We start from the raw sequence: 20,168 nt of genomic DNA, 5'->3' as shown, positions 1-20,168 counted from the left end.
AGTAAATATTAGACTGAGAGCTATAAGACCTCTATTCGTGTATTATAAATGTTTCTATGAGTATATATGTAACTCTTGTTATTTTTTATTCATTGTTACTGCTGTTATTGTTGTTGTTGATGTTATATATTGCTTAGTTTACTCAGAGAGTGATATTTCACGATAATATTTTCTCCTCAAGAAAATCCCAAGGTCTTTCACTTTCTATTTAACCTTTATTCCAAGGCACATAATTGCTACGATACAAACAGGAGAGAGTTAAATAAACAAAGGACGAGTGTTTTACTTTTTTATATTGAAAATTATTTCAGAACCCGGGCAATAGGCGCTTTTATGAAAACATTCCTTTTTTTTTTTTTATATAAAAATCCTTTTTGTTTTAAATTAATGCTCTGAGGTACTTCTGTTTTTTAATTAAGAAATATTTTTAAACTAATTAAGGGATTCTGATGAAAAGTTTTTCTTATACAATTTTTTAATCAAGGATTTTAGTTTTTGAGATTTCAATCTTTTAAACTTCTAGCTAATTTTTATAAATAAAAAATTATTTTAGTCTAATTTCTTTTACTTGTAACCACTTTAACTCTGTCAATTTTAATGCTAGCAAAAAAAAAGTCAATAGATCATTTTGATGCAAAATTTTGTACTCTACAACTTTTATTTCAACTTTTTAGTAGATTTCGTAGAAATCTAACTATTTCATTGGTCCTCATGACGCAACTTTTAAAAAATTTTGCTATGTTTTGATTTAACTCGACGAATTGAGTCAGAAAATACATATAGTTCAAAAGTTCAAAAATCATCATCCTGTCCTTATTATCACACTCTAATTAAATAATACTCACAAAAATAAAATATAATGTTAATTTTAATTACAGTTAATATTATCGTCCATAGTTATCATAAATAAATTTTTTATCTCAGGAATGTGGACAAGATAGGATCATAATAACAAATTACATTATTATTTCTGCGGCGTTTCGGTCATTTATTTGACCTTCCTCAGGCATCTGAAAATTTCACATGTTAATAACCAACAACATAACATAACAATTGTTACAAATACAATATTTACCATAATACGAATTCTAACAATCACTATCTTACATTGCACAGTTGCCTTAGTTGGATAGTTAATTTTAATAAGCATAATACTGATCATTTCATTGATGAATTAGTTTGAATAGAGCGGTACTAGATCCTTCCGCCAGGTGAACCTAACATTCCATGTGCTTCTCTCTATAAAAGATTAATTAAGTCTATTTTCAATTTGAAAGTCTAATGAAGTATTTCTCCTAAAGTATTGTATTTCTGAAGTATTGTTTTTTTTTACTGTTCTATACTATGATAATGATTATAATTAAGGAACCCTGTTAATGGCTCTGCTGTTGGGTTCAGTGTTTGTTATGAATAAATAAATAAAAATAAATAAAAAAGTTTATATATGGGATAGAACGCGGCTTGTCACGACGATGGTGTCTACAATTCGCAACGGATCTTTACGAAATTCAGTATATTTATTCTACTCATAAATACAAAGGTCAAGTTCAAATATTAGCTTAATCGGTCATGTAGTTCTCAAATTACAGGATTTAGAAATTTTCAAAATCTTAAAAATACACTTTTTTACAGTTTATTTATCGAATAATTTTTGAATGTGACATTGTATTAAATTTCTGCAAAATGTACCTGAAATCTCTTCAAATAAGCTTCAATTTTCATATTTTGTTGTATACGTCCAATAAAAATTACATTCAAATCTGCTATCTTTTTATGAAATTTGCTGTTGCATTGGTTTATTTTTTCTCGAAATTACTGAAATTTTAAAACTTTTAATTGATTAAACGCCTTTAAACTTATTATTTTTATTGAAGTATGAAATCTACTTTCATTTCGGCTGCCGAATGGCTTTTTAGGTAGATTTCTTTAGAAATCTAACTATTGCATTAGTCCTCAAGGTGAAATTTTCACCTGATTTTGCTATCATATGTTATAATTAGTCGAGTAGGTTCCAAAAATACCAGTATATATATATATGTAATATAACCAGCCTTGTCATCAGAATATCTCGAAAAGTTTTTAACCGATCTTGATGAAACTTGGTACACATATTCTTTGGGTAATTACCGAGGTCGTGTTCGAAGATGAGTAAAATCGGTCAATTAGTTTAGAAATGGCGGCTATTTAAAATTTTCAAAATCGTTTAAAAGTTATTGCGAATTGAAAATTAAAAAATCACATAAACATTTGTTATTGAACAAATTAAATAACATAAATAAAGAAAATCTCATATCACATGAAATCGGTTCCGCGACAATTGATCCTGCGACATTGTATCCCTGATTGTGTCGCTGACTTGTCTATACGACAAATTTAACTACAAATTAATATTTGTTATTTACCGTAAGATGGACGGTGGTGTTTACTCAAGTCAGGTCTTAATAGGTGACTGAATAGTAGTTACGGACAGTGTCTCGGATAGCTTAACTGGTAGAGCCTTTGGCGCGTAACCGAACGATCCGGGTTCAAGTCCCGGTCCGGGCTGTCCGAATTATATTTTTTCAGTTACCGAAAAATTCGTACTGAGTAAAAAAAAAAAGGTCCCCCCTTCCCCCCCTTTATCCTTATTCACCCAATTCCCAAATTTGCCGTGGACATTATGACGCTGATACAACATCGCGGAATGTAATGTCGCGGGATCAATTGTCACGGAACCCATGAAATCTACCTTCCATTTCGGGTGAGGCCGAATGGCATTTTTTTTAATTTTCATCTCCTCCCTTTTTTACAAAATCTTCTATATTTTATATTTCGTAAGAAAATATTTCAAGTTTTTTTGAGATAACTTTTCCAATTTCGAGCTTTAGGTCTTAAAAATTAATAATTTTGTAAATTTTTAAGCTAGAAACTTCACAGATAGTCTTGAGGAGCAGATTTTTTAGTCAAAATATATCAGGTGGTTAAATGTGTTGAATAAACTCCGTGGTATTTATTTATTTGGAATAGGTATTCGGCAAAGTAGGTAATGTAAGGTAAGGTGGTTGATAAGTACAGAAGGGTGAAGACGAGGATTGGATGAGTTTCGGTTTGAATGAGGATCAATACAGGCCTTTCAGCCCCTGAACAGAAAGAGAGGGAACTCTGTGGTGGTTTACTGACGAGAAAAGGTAAGCTTTCGCATTCGAGAGCGAACAAGATGAGGATTCCCTCTTCTTACTTTCCTTGCTATTAGCATTAGTAGGTACTGCCTCTTCGCTTACTCGAAGGTATTACAAAGAGGAGGATACAACACGGGTGTAAAAGTAGAGGAGCTATAATGTTGAATACTCCGAGTTGGTAATATAAGCCTCGAGCTTGACCTTGTATTCGTATCATGTGTGCTTGCTGTAAGCTCGTACTAATACCCATCGAGGGTATAATAGCTTAGGAAGAAATATAGAGGTTATATTCTGCACTCTCTTTGAGATCTCCAGGATGGATGTCATCAGAGGAAACCTCCGTTTAAGTTCTGATGCGTATTTGCATCTTCATTTGATTTTCATCGACATAAATGTCATACCACGGTAATCTTCAGAGCTCAAAGGCATTCAGTGTCCTCTATTATGCTTCTCCTCGTCAATACTTGTTGTACTCTTATCTTTAAACCACTCGAAAATATAGCTAAACTTTCAGGGTTATTTCTTTTAAATCTTCAATGTCACGTTTTCATGCTATAAAGATTTATTGGATTACTTTTGAGAAAAAAATAAATTATTAAACTTAGTAAGATTTATTCGCTCTTCGATCAGTTGCTTAACATTTTTATTATTTTTATTTATAGCTGAGAAAAGTTAAAGAGCTTGAAAATTATTGAAGAACTTGGTAAAGATTCTATGAGTTAATTAAAAATTTTTATTACCTGCTTCTGGATAGTTGGCCGCGGGGCTTTTTTATTCAGAAGAAAATTTACTTTTTTTATTGACTTTGTTGTGTTTTTTTTTTTTTTTTAATTTTATGAAAATTTTACTTAGACGGGAATTTCGGGGAAAAGAAGAGAAAGAGAGTAAAATTGATAAAGAGTTTTCTTGTAATAAATGCCCGCATGGAAAAATATGTATGCGAAAAATATATGCGAGTATATATTTTCACATATATATTCATCATTATTATATTCATTAACACTTATTATATTATGTTATTTATCATTTTACTTATCATGTTATAATTTCTATAATTAATCTATTATATTCTATTATCCTAATATTACATTAATTTATATGTACTCATTATGTAATGTACTTAATTCTGATGGTCCTTAGGGAGCACTTGCTCTAGGATCAAAATTTAATAAATAAATAAATAAATATATTTTTTTTGCGCTAAAAATATGTCCGCATTTATATTCACATATATGTCCGTATATATGTTTACTAGGGTGTGCCAAAATGTAACTACCGTGGAGGACCTTTTAAAATTGGAATTTTGAGTTCCGCTTTTGACAGGGACTGTGTTTGGGCATTTCCTGAGATATTTTGGTGTGAGACGATGTATTTGATTTTCATAGAATTTTTTAACAGAAGCTTAGTTTGGGCATTTCTGGTGAAAATTCAAAATTTGGCCGGAAGTACCCAATTAAATCTCCTGTTAAAAAATTCTATGAAAATCAAATACATCGTCTCACATCAAAATATCTCAGGAAATGCCCAAACGCAGCCCCTGTTAAAAGCGGAACTCAAAATTCCAATTTTAAAAGGTTCTCCACGGAAGTTACATTTTGGCACACCCTAATGTTTACATATATACGCGCATATATGTTCACATATATGCACGCATATAAATGCAATATATATGTCTAGAGATACACAGAAAAAAATTTAACTTGAATCAAATAAAGAAATTTTTTTTTCAGTGTATGCTTACATATATGTCTACATATATTTTAGCACATATCTCTGCATATATGTCAGCATCTATGTGAAAAATATATGTTGACATATTTTTTTTTGCGCACATATATCGATGGTTTTCTGACGCAACCTCGTATCTCAAAAATAAAGATTTTGGAGATGAGGTAAAAAATAGCTTATAAAAAATTAATATTCATCTAAAAAAAATATTTATCAATTGTATTTTCTAAAAATACTATCGTATTTATTATTAATCTGGTTAATATTTTTTTTCAGTAACGCGTTTATAATTAATTATTAATTTTTCAGTTGAACCTTTTCATCTTCAAAAATCGAGATACGTGGTTGCGTTAGAAAACCCTCGATATGCGGCATATATATTATATATGCGACATATATATTTCTCCATACGGGTGAAATTTCTTATAAAAAAGATTTCTTATGATTTTGCTTTATCTTTAATATTCAGTCCAGAATTTTGATTTCAAGTTTAGGTGAGAAATTTTCTACTTTAGAGCTTAGCAATTATCGGCTTTGAAATTTTCTTAGTAATTAATTCAGAATTAAGCGGAGTATAAAAGTCAAACTTTTATTTTCTCGTTAGGATTAGTATCTAATTTGTCGTTAATTTTTAACAAAAAATTCGGTAATCTCTTATTAATATTTTTTCTTAAAAATAGTTACCAAACTTTTAAAATAACCATTCTCAAGATTAAACAAACTTTTTTTATTCATCAGAAAAAAACTTTCTGTTTTATAAATGTGAAGCATAAGTAAGAATTCTGTACAGCAAAATTAAGAACGTGAATTTAATCTATTTGGATGATAATTTGTAAAAAAATAACAAAATAAATATTAGAAAGTATTAAAATTAATAAAAAAAGTAGCTTTAATTCACCCTTTTAAAAGCGTTATATTACCGGGAAAAAATCCAATACTAAAAGCTCATTTTTTAAATTTCAATATCCGCTTTCTTGAATTTCTAGCATTAATTCGTTTCCGCTCTATTGAGAGCTCAATTTTTCTTCTTTAAAAAACCGTGACAGAAAAAAAAGTACTTTTATTTCTTCCTCAAGTCACTTAATTCTTTTTGCGTCATTTAAAAAATATATATATATATATATATATATATATATATATATATATATATCTTTATATATCTTAAAGCTCTTTTCTTGAATATTCAAACTTTAAGTACTATAAAAAATGTCTCTAAAATTTTTTCCTCAAATATAAAAGTAAAATATTTCCAGCATATTATTTACTTGTTAAATTTATACTTTTTATCTTTATAAAAATGAATTATTTGGCAAGTAGAAAAAACAAACATCAATTTTAACAACAAACAATAAATTTAAAACATTAAATAATCGAGCATCCATAAAGTCTATTTATAAAGTGAGACGTGCCAGAAATTTCCTCGAGTCACATCAGTGTTGAGATTACCATAGCCCGTGATCGTAAGCGTCTTAAATAACTAACACGCATTAAATATTTATTTCAGAATCTTAATAAAATATTCTGGCTGTCGGTGTTATCAAATAAAACACGAAACAATTGATAATAATGAAATTATATTAGTAAAAAGCTTCCTTAAACTTGTCTAATATAAAATTAAACCAAATCGCGATTTACCGGTCGCTGTATTTTGATAATAAAATAATAATGATAATTTAAAAATAGTGTAACTGGCAGTGTGTCAATTAATTAAAATTAAACGATTGAGAAAAGGTGAATCAACATTATGGCCAGCAGCGTATGATATCTGTTCTAGACAAACATACTTGCAAACGCGAAACAAAAGAGAGGAGTTGATGGTGTGGTCAAGTGCGTGTGCAAACAAAACAAAGTGAAAATAATTAAAAACAATATTTAATATCCGTAAGAAGCCTAAGCGGATGAAATAATAATAACAGTAATCATAATTACAAAGCTAAAGGCTTAGGTGATTGAACGTTTGTATCGACGCTGGCATGTCAGATCGTCGAGCTCCTTCGAGAGTGATCGATAGTTCTCTAGATAGAACTTTATCTTTTTTTCTATAAAATAGGAGTTGCAAAAAATATAAAAATAAAATAGGGAGCTGGTGGTCCTCGAAAAAGCTCCCCGGTAGTTTTAGTAAAAACCCAGGAGATAAAACCCGGTGAAATAAATTAGGTAATAAAAATAAAAAGGAATAATGGCGCTGTTTTCGGGGGGTAATGGTTCACCGAGGACCTCCCAAAACAGTCCTGGGCCAACTAGTACGCCATCAAGACAAAGGAGTCTCAAAGACCGGCTTCGGGATGGAATCACCACTGGATTTAATTGGCAGTGAGTATTCTCACATTTTCTTTTTGTTTCTGTTTATTTTTTTTTTTTATTTTGAAGTTGTAAATGTTGTTTTTGGAGTGGGAAGTCTAGGGAACTTTTTTACCCGAGGAATAAAAATTGGTGAGTTTAAGGATCACTAGATGGCGCTAGTGTCTTTAGTTAGTTAAAAATTTATAGGTTCAGGGGTAATAATTAGCTTTAACCCGTATTTATGATTATAAATTCACTTAGTAACTTTTAAAATACTGAAATGTGGAAAATTAACATAAAGTTAGACTTGGAATAAATTTAATAAATATTTCGATGTGAATTTGTAAATTTTGTGGGTTTTGCACAAAAAAAATTTAATTTAATTCAAGATAAAAATTCTTCAACCAAGATCATCATTCTTGAAAATTAAGTCATCTTTTATATAGTAGAAAAATTCTTAAATCGAGTAAAACATACTTAAAAAAATTATTTTTGGATTAAGTTAGTCTAAAAAACTGTATTACCTACGATTCGAAAGTTAATTAGTCCATAAACTGCTAGATAGCGCTAGAGCCTTGATTTAGCTAAAAATCTACTAGCTAAAGGTATCGAACGAAGTGAAAGCATCGAAACTACAATGGCAATCTCCTTCAATTAAAAACCAACTGCGTAAGGAGTAATAAAAAGAAACTGCGGGCAATAACTCGAGGAAGTGATAGAACAGAGATAAAGGTAGTTGACTGTTTTGATTAATAGTAATCAATGCAAATGAAATGTATCAAGTCCTCATTGTTATTCATAGTAAGGTAGGAGATTTAAAATGAATAAATTAAATTTATTGGGCATGTGTTTTGTCTTAAGCTCCGTGATTAGAGACGTCGTTTTTAGTACGCGCTGTTACAGTAGGTGTAGCCCTGAAATTGACGTCAAAGGATCTGGCCCAATGGAATCACTTGGAAATATCTGGGAAGAGGCGGAGAGGGTTCTTCTGGTCCTGGTGCTGCTGGAAAGGGTAAAGGTATGGAATGAAGTTGCGTCGTAAGAGAAGGATATAACGGAGACCTTTTGTGGCATTTCGAGGACACGTTGGTGGTTAGGCGGTCTACCAGAAGAACTTGTAGTTGTGTAGTTCACCGTTCACCTATAAACGTTCTGAAGTAGATCCCAACTAATAGCGACCTTGCCACCAGCTCTAACGAAACAAAGCGACACGCGACAAGTCTTGATGTATCTGATAGACCAAACGTATCGACTACTTTGCTCTTTCCATTTTTATTTGTTGTAAAAATGTTAACTGTAAACAAAACTTTTAGTTTGTCTTTTGACAATGCAGAACATGTCGACATTTATGCCTATGTCTATCCAGCATTTATGAGGACAACGCTGGTAGAGTGTATTGACGGACGAAAAGAATGACTTGAGTCTTTTGTTGGGATTGATAACATGGTTATTGTTCGTTTTATCAATTTTCATTTTATTGTTGCTGCTAACTGACAATGTAAGCATGAATATGACGACCCATATTATTCTTATGGAACATATAGATAAATGTGGTTATTTGTTTCTTATTTGAGAATAATAAATTAAATATCGAAGATACAAGAAAATTATAAGAGACATTTTTTGTGAGAACTTTAATTTTCTTTCAAAATGGTCCTTACTAAATTCACCCTATCTTGCTTCCTTTTACGAAAATTTAGATTTGAAACTCAAAAAGAAAGTCGTCGGAGTTATCCATGGCTTTGACAACTTAAATTTATAATTCTGGGTTAAATATTGAAGACATGAAAAAATGACAAGGGAACTTTTTTTTTAGGGCATAAAATTCGCTGCAAAACAATCCTGATCGGTTTTTTCCTATCTCGCTTCCTTTGCCTAGAATTTAAAAATAAAACGCAAGATGACGCCTACAAAACATTCTAAGAGCGCTTTTGATGCCTAATAAGTCATAATTTCATCAACTTCCATATTTAAAAAGATTTCTCAACATATTTATGAACACAACAAAGAGTTTCGCAAATTTTTATTACACAGATAAAAATATGTGGCTTAAGAGCGGATAACATTAATGTTGAAGCATTATTGACGTTTCTAGTAACTCGTAATAGGGGTAAAAATTTTTCATGATTAAATTATCGAAGAAAGAAGAAAGTGGATTTATGTTTTGCTGAATTTGCTATTTTCACGTACGACGTACGAATGAGGATTTAGATTTTATCTCGGTCGTTATCGAACCAAGGACGGGCGTCTCTTGAAAGAGCTGGAAGAATATTAATATTTAATACTCAAGTGCATCTTTGCCAGTTCTCGGTTAAATTAAGATCGAAAAATTTACAATACGTCCCATACATATATATATATAAAATTAAATACAACTACAGCCGACAGATTTTTTATCTCTCAAGATTGTGCTAATGCAAATAAAAAGAAAATAAATGTATCAAGGCAGGCATTTCAATTATAATAAATGATAAGCATTTTTGAATTGCTGCTTCAGAGTAACAAGAATAAATAATAAATAAAATAACACAATGTTATTTAGCATTGAGTTTGTTTATTAAAATCAATAAAATGCCATTTAAAAGCAATAATAATTATTATTCGCACTAATAACTTTGAACGCTGCTAAAATTTATTAAGATCACTGGCAATGTTCGAAACGGCCGTTAAATAAAATAAGTGCACTTTAATGATTAAAGTTACGATAATTGCGTACAAACATAAGATGTAGTAGGTACTTGGCATAAAATATTAAACCGGTTGGAGCAAACGTAAAAAATAATCCAAAAAGCGGGCTGAATTTTGTATCACTGTGTCGAATGTTGGAGATGCAAAAAAAAATGATTATTTATCAGATAATAAATTAGTGGCAGAGAACTTATTAATCATTTGATGTAGAATGTCGATGTAAAGTGTAACTAGCGTAGTGATCTCGTTTATAATTGATTGCTAAGAAGCAAAACTCTCGAGGAAAGGGTAAATGGAAAAAGGTAAATGAGGCCTTGCTCTCAACTCCAGGAACGTTTTATCAAAGTTTATAAATCAGACATTTGGCTGTTATGTATAATAGTTTGCGAGCACGAATTCAAGACCTTGGCCTGGATTATTACCTTCCATTCCCATTTGAGAGCACAACAGAGATACACTTTCGCCCAAGTTTATAATAACGATTATACAGATATATACTTTGACTCAACTTGGCTATAATCTTCTCCGCTGGATTACTCACGCATATCCTAACGCATTTACTCTGACTGAGTGATGATCGCGTGATCAACAGTCATCCATTAATTCCTGTCCATATCCTTTTTTTAATGATAACAATCGGCCTAATAAATTATTTTCGCTTTGATTGGATTGATTGTTCATTTCGAGACGATTTGCTTTTTTGCCGGCCATTTTTTGCTTAGATATATGTTGACAGATGTTGATATATCATAAGTAATAAAAATCGCCGGAATGATCCGCCGGGGAATCGAACCCGGGTCTTCCCAAAATATGTCAAACTGTCTAACCTCTTGAAAAATTGAAAAAAAAAAAATGAAATTTATTTATTTATTCTTGATATTAATTTATTTAATATTCGTAATTAATATTTATTTAATATTCGTAATTTATTATTCTTTCATCACGGGCGATAATATCAAGTTATTCTTAATTTAAACTAAATAAGTGTGTCAATTTTGAGGTTAACCTTCTGAAGATGTAACTTTATTACCGCCTGAAAATTTAAGATCGAGTTGGAGTGTTTTTCTTAGTTATGCTAGAAATTGCATAGTATTGTATCAGAAATGTGAAGGACAAATTTATGCAAAATTGTGTAACGTGAAATACAATCTAGTTATCATACAAAACAGTATTTTGTCGGTAGTAAATAAAACGAGCGCAACTAAATTTTCCTAGTTCTTATTACATTTTATGTTACGGCGGATATAAAGAAGTTTGTGTATAGCTGGTTGTACTGTCGTAAATTTATTGCCTTTTTTACGACAACTTTTGTATATTTTTGAAAATTGATCAACTTTATAAAAATAATAATAATAAAATTATAGAAAGAAATGAAAGCAGGGTTGAGTTCTTCAATTTGATCTCGTTAAATTTATAAAGGTCGACTGGTTTTAGCGGTCTGCTAAGCGTGTGTATAACAGAATAGGAGGTTAAGAGATATTTGCACATATTTAATGTGAACATAGACTAAATATGTGTACTCCACCTATAGATATATATATTTATTTAGATCCACATAGAGTTTAACAAGAGAGGAAGGAAATGACTTGAAGCCACACTGCGTAATTTAGGTCGCCTAATACAGTCATTCAACGATAGCATCGGCATCAAGGATAATGTCCGAATATTCATCGCATCGTTACCCTCGATCTAGACTATAGACCGTGGAACCTCCACCAGATCGACTATAAGTCGTAAAGTTTTGCTATATCGTACCTTCGATCGTGTTAGGCCGCCCGAAGAGTTTTTTGGGTATTTGCGTAATCGAGTTATGGATTTATCCGCCGCACAAACTATGGGACAGCCAGAAAGGTCGGTGATTTAAATAAATTTTCCGGGTAGCAACGGCATTTGTTTACACAACTCACGTAACTGGTGTCGTAACTAGCAACTAGGAGCAACTCGGGGCTGGAATTGCTGCCGGGATCCGCTGATTGAAAGGCTTCTGGTTCGATCGGATAAACAAGATTCCTCGAGCTTGGGGGTAGTTAAATCAAATGAGAGAGTGAAAATAAACTTTTCGTGTCAGAGGTATGGAATAAAGAATACCAGAAGCAATCAAGTCGCGACCTTCCGGCCCTGGGACGTTTTCTCGCCGGAAGAAATTAACTCTCGAGGTAAGGTACTTTCTGAATTTTACTGGGCTGTCTGTAACAGAATTGCTTCTGATTCTCGTTGCGGAGGATTAATTTCTCAAGACATTAGACACGTCCGTCAGAAACTCCCTTCAACTTTATCAACTCGATGCTAGCTTGTGCAGAATTTTTTTCAGGCAACAAATAACTCATTCCTTGAGATGTCAGTGTTTTGTACACACTCTATGGTCTATATCTTCGGAATTGACCTTCGAAAATTGCTTATTCGTCCTCTTGAATTAATTTTGAGGATAAAGACCTATTCATCTGCTCGAGAGGTTCGAATAACCTTGGGTGCAATTTTGCGGCGCTGATATTCAAATTCATCGATGATTTTTTATGTTGAGAAACTAAAAGAACTGGCAAAGGTCTTCTTGATCAGTTTTTAATCTTACGTTGGTTCTTTTTTACCGATTTTGGAAGTTACAAGTAGTTTGGGTGACAACTAATAGATGGCACCACTGCTATTTTCTAGTGGAAACTTTCTTAAACATTTTTTGTGAGTAAAGAAATAGTATTTTTCTTACCTAGGGCAGGAAAATAAGAAATGTCTCAGATTACATGTAATTGTTGACCGAGGCGAAGCCGAGGTCGACAAACATGTGATCTGAGGCTTTCTTATTTCCTGCCCGTGGTGAGAATACTATTTTTCTCCTCGACGGAGGCGGAAAGCGGCATTTTCATTTAGCGCAGCGGGCGGAAAATTGACGCTTTCCGCCCGGAGGGGAGAAAAATATTTTTTTTGCCCTCCGGGCGGAAAGTGGCAACTTTCGTCCCACTACGCTAAACTAAGTTGCCGCTTTCCGCCTTCGTCGGACAAAAAAATAGTATACACTCCTCGGGAAGTAAATAAGAAAGCCTCAGATCACATGTTTGTTGACCTCGGCTTCGCCTCGGCCAACAATTACATGTGATCTGAGACATTTCTTACTTTACTTCCCTAGGTGTGTAATATACTATTCTTACTACGCCGGTCGAAAGTACGGGGTTCCCGCTGCGATTTCACGGCAGAAAGCCTCAGTTTTATGCCGTAATCAAGTCACGCATGCACCCTTCGACGGGGAGCCGAAATAATGTATTCATGCACTGACAACGAGACACGAGGCGGCAGAAAATCCGAAAGTCGGTAGTCGCGCTCACTTTATTACTTATGTTTATAAGCCTAACCTTACTTGTGATTGTTATGAATGTATCTGTCTTGTTATGTGTCGATGATTTTAGGTTGAAACTAAGTTAATTAAAGAAAATAAATATTTATTTTAATGAAATGAGACTTATTAAATATTTAAATTACAAAAAAAAAAACGAGAAATATTTTTTATTCTGATAGATATTTTCAAATAAATAAATTCATTATTGAACAAATAATTATTTGAAAAAATACACAGATTTTTTTCTTAATTTTTTTTTTCTATGCATTTTACGATTATTATTTCATTTTTCTATTTTTTTTTATTTTTGAAATCAGAGTTAATTTATAATTTTTAATTTATTTAATTAAATTAAGATCTTTTTTTAAAAGAAAGTAGTAATATGATATATTATAAATTAATATCTTTATTGACAGGTGTATTCGATGCCTGCCCCCGGACCAGTAGCACTCGCTTCGCTCGTGCCGCAAGTGTCGGGGGCAGGCATCAATTTTTTTCAACGCAATTTTTTACGTAATTTCGACCGGATGGCAAGAAAACTAGTATACACTATGAGGGCAGAAATTTGAGAGCCCTGAACTGCGCGCCATGATGCCCTCGGCTTCGCCTCGGGCACATGGCGCGCAGTGCAGGAATCTCAACTTTCTGCCCTTGTAGTGTAATATACTATTGTATAAAAATAAATAAATAGAAAAAATTTTTCATCGCGACAAATTATGTTATAAATATAAAATACTATATAAAGCAACACAAAACTTAATTAAAGTATACTTTATATTTATATGCAATATATTTACCGGTGGTTTAATATCTCAGGATAATTAAACTCATTAGACTATTAGTGGAGTGTAGAGCAGCCATAACAATGACATACTGTTCAGCCGGGTAAATAGGATCTAACCGGGATTTTATTACATAAAACCCATCCTCAGATTTTAAATGCCCGCCGTTATTATATCATCAACCGAGTAGATGGGTATAAATAAAAAAAAAAAGGTTTAGGGGATGGAATAAGCTTAAGCCGAAATGTGCAGAGATTAGAGTTACGCATCGTCGAAGTTATTTTTCATTTCGATCAACCTTTGAAAAAAAAAAAGGAAAAAAATGAAGCCTATTGTAGCAGCAAACTAAAAGCTGGAAAAAAGCATCGACGATTGTATTGTTGTTGTCGGAAAAGGTCAATGTCAAACGGGATTTAATTGCAAAAAGAGTTCGCTAAACATTTTGATTTATATGACGTTGAGGACTTTTCTGTCACAGGTATACCTTTTCAAATGCACGCTGATGTAGATACAGATAATATGCATTTGACCTATTTTCCACAATGTCACGTTTAATATTCTATATATTTTATATAAATGTATATAATGAAGTAATCTGTATCCTCGGCGGAACTTAAAATCTTCTCTCAAGTATCTTGCCGTCGACGTTTTGCGTCTCAACTTGTATCCTTATTAAGAAACTTTGATTATCCCGAGTTTTGCGACAATACACCCGACGAGATAAATCAATAATTTTTAATCATCTGCGATTCTTTTTTCTTTAACAAGATGAGGATCTTGATTCCAAGAGAATTATTTTTGATCAAAAGGACGAAAAATCTCGATTAAAGCAAACATTACTTAAAAAATCGACTTTAACTTTTAAAATATGAAAATTTTTGCCAAAACTTTAAATTAATCTTTTTGAAATTGATTAGTCAAAATTATGGAAATTGTTCAACTTGTAGAATTTTGAGTACGGTTGTTAAATTAAATAAAGTAACTCAATTTTGACTACAGTGTCTTCAAACTACTTTGGTACCAACTTAATAATTTAATTAAAGAAGTATGAGCGATAGGGATTGGCTTGAATAGTTGCAGAGAAGTGTCACGGAAACATTCATGTGACTTTTAGTATGCGTTTCATTTCAATTGAAATGATTTCTTTGGTTTGAAATTTTTTCATTGAATGAAGTTAATTTTTTTAAAATTGCAAAAAAGATACTTTACCGCATTTGAGGTTTTGCTCGAATAATTAAACCATTTTGGTCTATTACTTGCCTCACAACCTCATTAAAACTCGACATTTTGTAATCAATTAATTAGGCCGAATAAGTTGACTTGACTTAAAACAGGATTGCTAACTTCTCGATTGCAAAGTAAAAGCTCTTCCCTCTTTCAGTGATTTGTCATCAACTGTCCTGTACTCACATTCTTCGATCCAAATCGAAATCCAAAATTTACTGTGCAAACCTGAAGGGGCAAATAAATAAATCTAGAAGTCATACAACAAAACAATTGAATTGGAACATTCCAAAGTTATAAATTCTACAAGTCAGTGTACGAACCTTCAACCAATCGATAGCAGAAAATAATTGATGCTTCAACCCAGTGGGGAAAGAAAAATTTAGATATTAATTTTGATTTCATAAATTGATTTATAAACAAAGTGTAACAACTAACAGTATTTCTTGCGTATTCGGTGTCACTGGTTTCAATAATGCATCGTGTGTCTCTGAGACATCTGGTTGTCAAGCGATCATCGAATTACATCCGGTAGCGGACAACATAACTTGTGACTGTTATGATTATGATTATTATTATTATTACTATTATTATTATTACAGTCATATATATATATATATATATATATATATATATATATATATATATATATATATATATATATATATATGTATAGTTACCGATATAGGATATACGATACACAACACATGTGAGTTGGCAATAATGTCGGCATAACATTACGGAGAAACGTGCTGAAAATATAACTTCATTATTCATCATTAATTTGCAGCTTTGTCAATGCATATGTGCATTATGATGTTCGCATTAAGTGAGAAATAAAAAATTTAATTGCTTTAGATCATCTTCATTAATAATGTTGACATTTTCATTTACATTTACAATAATGCAACATATTATTATTATTTAAAAATTTTTTGTTTTCAATAATAATAATAATAATAATTATTATTATTATTATTATTATTATTATTTAAAAAATTAATGTGATGATGATGATTATTATTATTATTATTATTATTATTATTATTATTATTATTATTATTATTATTATTATTATTTTAAATTTAAAAATGACTAATCCTTGAAAAGCTTTTATTCGACGGAAGACTAGAAACTATTTCCATTAAAAATAACAACAACTATTATTATTTATTTAAAGTATAAAATAGTGTATGATTAAAAGCTATTTCAAATTTATTCACTCCAATTATAGAAATGAAAAATGTAGTATACATAATGAAATCCTGCGGTTGAATTCTGGATTTAAATAATTCATAATCATAAAAAACGAAAAAATTTATTAATGTAATGTAAATAATACAAATGTTGTTATTTATTATTTATTATTATGTTACATAATAGCAACACCTTTAATTCCAAAGAATTATTGTTAAATGCTTAAGGGATGGATTCATAAAATATCTAAGTGCCTTTGTACACGCAACACGCGGTCTAGTCTATTAGATAATATATATTGACAAAACAATAATCTGAGATATTTATTCGAAGGCGAGGCTTAATACGCCCGTTAGTCTACCAAATTTAATACCAGCTTGTCTTTGCTGAGGTTTAATTACTAGCTTGGTTTTATGGAAGGATCACCGAAAATATTTCTTTGAATTTTAGCTTATTATTAATAATAATAATAATAATAATAATAATAATATTATTAATATTAAGACTCCTTCGTTTTGATTCATTGTGAATTTATGATTGATCACTAAAATAAATCTGTGAAATAACTTAACTTGTATTGATATTAATTAAAAAATTATGTAAGGTATCAAAATTGATTTAATTATAATCAAACTTATAAAGACTTTTTTTTTTAATTATAATTTTTTCAATAATTATTTTTCATCTAAAAATTGACGTCTAAAAAATTTTTTTACTTTTTACAAACTTAAAAAAAAAAAATTAGGAAAACGGTTGACCCTGAAGGCCATCCCTGCTACTTCCCGCTAATTCCATACTTAGGCGCTTAAAATTGCACCAATGACGTTTTTGAGCTCTTCGAGCTTAAAAATAAAATTTATGGGTTATTTTGAGCTCTCCGAGCTCAAAGAGATTGCTTTCCTATGCTTTTGAGCTCTTCGAGCTCAAAAGTCTGATAGAGATTTGATAAGACACTATTTTTTGAATTTTTAAACCGCAATAACTTTTGAATGAATAAACCGATTTTCACGTGGTTGGCAGCATTCGACGCAGTTTTTCAAGCCTCACAAATAATCTCAAATTTTGAATTGATCGCGCTAGGAATTTTGGAGTTATTCCGAAATAACACTTTTTTCGGTTTTCTTTCGTTCACGATATCTCTCGAAGGAATCAACCGATTTTGACTAGACTGGTGGCGATCGACGTGGTTTTTTGAGGTTAAGAGCTGATTAGTTTTTGGAATTGAACTATTAAGCCGTTTAAAAGTTATTCCAAAAAAACCACATTTGAAAAAATTTTTTTTTTCAGTTTTTTGAAGATTTCTCAAAATCTATTGATCTGAATCGGTCCAAATGGTTTTCAAAATCTAAGTTTGGTCAAGCCCTTTCGAATGGCACCAACCGCGATGAAATCGGTCAAGCCATTCAAAAGTTATAAGCGGTTCACATACTTTCACACACACACACACACACACACACACACACACACACACACACACACACACACACACACACACACACACACACACACACACACACACACACACACACACACACACACACACACACACACATACAGACGCCGTGACAACCTCGCGGGGATAGTCAGGGAAGCTTCCTATGACCTTCAAACGTCGAGATCTGATGAAAACTCGATTTTTGCAAAACGGGGTGAAAGCAATAACTTCCCGATTTTTGAAAATCTTCGATTTTCTTAGCGGGAAGTTAAAAATTCTAAATGATATTTTTACGGATTGAATTATGGTGGGCCCTGAAACTAAACAATTATTCTGTTTCAGTTTTTATGATAAAACTTTACGAAACAGAAACTTGTGAAGAATTTCTAATTACAAACCTTGAAAACTATTGGGATAAAACGTTTCAATACTAAATTCGAATTAAAGTTTGTAATTTTCTTATTTACTTAAAGCCCGTGAAGGAGAAATTATTTAGAATGATTTTATAATTGGTTGTTATCAGAGTGTTGATTAGAAAATTTGACTTAAACGATTTATAATGTTGAATATAAAAAGTATCATTTAATGAGTTTAGTTTCAATTAATTTTAATCATTTTTAATTGGATCAGCGGCCGGAAACTTTAAATTTGGAAGCTTGTGTAACATTTAGAAAAAATCTCCAAGGTTTGAAATTATATAATTATTATTAAAGTTTGTAAAAATAAAAAATTCCAAGTGGCAAAAATTATCTTCAATAATTCTAGAGCAAATTTTAAAAAATTTATAAATTTGAATATTTAATAAAAAATCTAATCGGATAGAAACAAAAATTTCGATGTTGCAAAAAAATTTACTGAAAAAAATATCAATGGATTACATAAAAATAAAAGAGGCATTAAAAAATAGGTTGCAGTTTTAGTTTGAATAATATCAATTGAAAGTTACGAGCAGAATAAAAGCACTTCTTATCCTCAATCCCGAATCCCGACTACTCTCGGACTTATATTTTATCATCGTCTGATATCGAAAGCAAAAATATCAAAAGTATTTATTTTTACTCCAATATATTTTCCCGATAAATAAATAAATAAATTTATCTAAAGGCAATTTTTGCGGCTAAATTCTGGTAAGAATATTTACTCAATCATAAAGATTGGCATCGAGAGCCATAGCCACTTTTATTCTACCCGGTCTCGAAAAGTTTTACGCAGAAATAAAACCACTCGTGATAAACTTTTCAAACAAGACTCTACTCGGACGGACTTTGAAGTAAAGGTTTCACCATTGTTACTAACTTTACGGGTTATTTAGTTTTTTCACATATCACACAAAGGGAGCTAGTAGAGCCAAGAAGGTGAACTTAGGGGCTAGCTTCGTTGGACTGTCTGAGAAAATAAAATATAAATAAAAGTGTAAACAACCAAGTTTTACTTTTACGATACAATAGTTTACTCAATGAGAGATAATACAGTTTTGAAGTATAATTATTAGCTTAAATTTTCTAAGACACACGGATGCAAGAAGTTATTTAACTGTTTATAAATTAATTTAGTTGAAAACAATTTATCAAGTACAAAAAATTATTTTTTAACTTTTAAAAATATATTTTTTGAGAAACAAATCATATTTATTTTATAAATATAATTAATTTTCATAAAATCTTTATTATTTATTTTATTTGGTGAATTTTTTTTTATGGAAAAAAAAATATTAATTTAATTAAGTTTCTTATTTATTTAAATTATGAGTTTATTAAAAATTTTTAAATAAAAATTAATTAAGAGTTCATAAAAATTTACATTGAAAAAAAAAAATGAATAAAGTTCAAGAGAAAAATTCTGAAACCAAGAAAATTATTTTAAATAGATTTATGATGATTTAATAGTTAATTTTTTTTCTATCTATCAACAGATATTGTGTTAAATATTTACGTTTAACAGGAGAGACCATCTTTTTCTCGCTTTACTCTCACGGAGTTCAACGGAACTATCTCTGTCGCACTCCCAACAGCAGAGCAATTGCAGTTTCGATTGGTTTCACGAAACGAATGAAATTTTTGAAAAAAACGCTTTGTGGTGAAATAGTTCATTAAATTATCTATTATCTCTAAAAACGTTTTTTCAAAATTTCCATTCGTTTCGCTAAGCCGATTGAAACTGTAATCACTGGTCTCGGCTGTTAAAAAAATGATTAAATTTCTGCAAATTTTTCTATCAATGTAAATAAACATCAATAAATGAAAAAGGAAAAATGAAAGACTTTTATGACAATGCTTGAAGTATTTTTCTCAAATGAGCCTTCCGGGAATTCTATTCTAAGCCTCGCAACCACAATGAATGAAAACCAT

General features: G+C 31.0%; 1 protein-coding gene and 1 long non-coding RNA gene across 9 annotated transcripts in view; one reads left to right on the top strand and one right to left on the bottom strand.

Moving 5' to 3' along the window:
• LOC123273186 (TLD domain-containing protein 2) overlaps window positions 1-20,168 on the top strand; it is a 106,004-nt gene that overhangs the window by 16,755 nt on the left and 69,081 nt on the right. For 3 of the 8 annotated variants that reach the window (XM_044740489.1, XM_044740488.1, XM_044740486.1), the window contains exon 2: window positions 6,391-7,199. The exons of 4 other annotated variants lie outside the window; for them this stretch is intronic. In XM_044740489.1, coding sequence (XP_044596424.1) covers window positions 7,066-7,199 — 134 coding nt within the window. In that variant the 5' untranslated portion in view covers window positions 6,391-7,065. The remainder of the gene's footprint in view (window positions 1-6,390; window positions 7,200-20,168) is intronic. One more of the 8 variants, XM_044740487.1, reaches the window with a different exon arrangement.
• Window positions 14,199-15,760, bottom strand: LOC123273292. Its single transcript, XR_006511298.1, has 3 exons — window positions 15,512-15,760; window positions 15,174-15,416; window positions 14,199-14,707 (listed from the first exon to the last, which is right to left on the bottom strand). It is a non-coding gene; the product is annotated as an uncharacterized LOC123273292 (long non-coding RNA).

Source organism: Cotesia glomerata, linkage group LG10, assembly GCF_020080835.1.
Source record: "Cotesia glomerata isolate CgM1 linkage group LG10, MPM_Cglom_v2.3, whole genome shotgun sequence".
Classification (NCBI taxonomy): domain Eukaryota; kingdom Metazoa; phylum Arthropoda; class Insecta; order Hymenoptera; family Braconidae; genus Cotesia; species Cotesia glomerata.
This window is presented reverse-complemented; position numbering and strand designations above follow the sequence as displayed.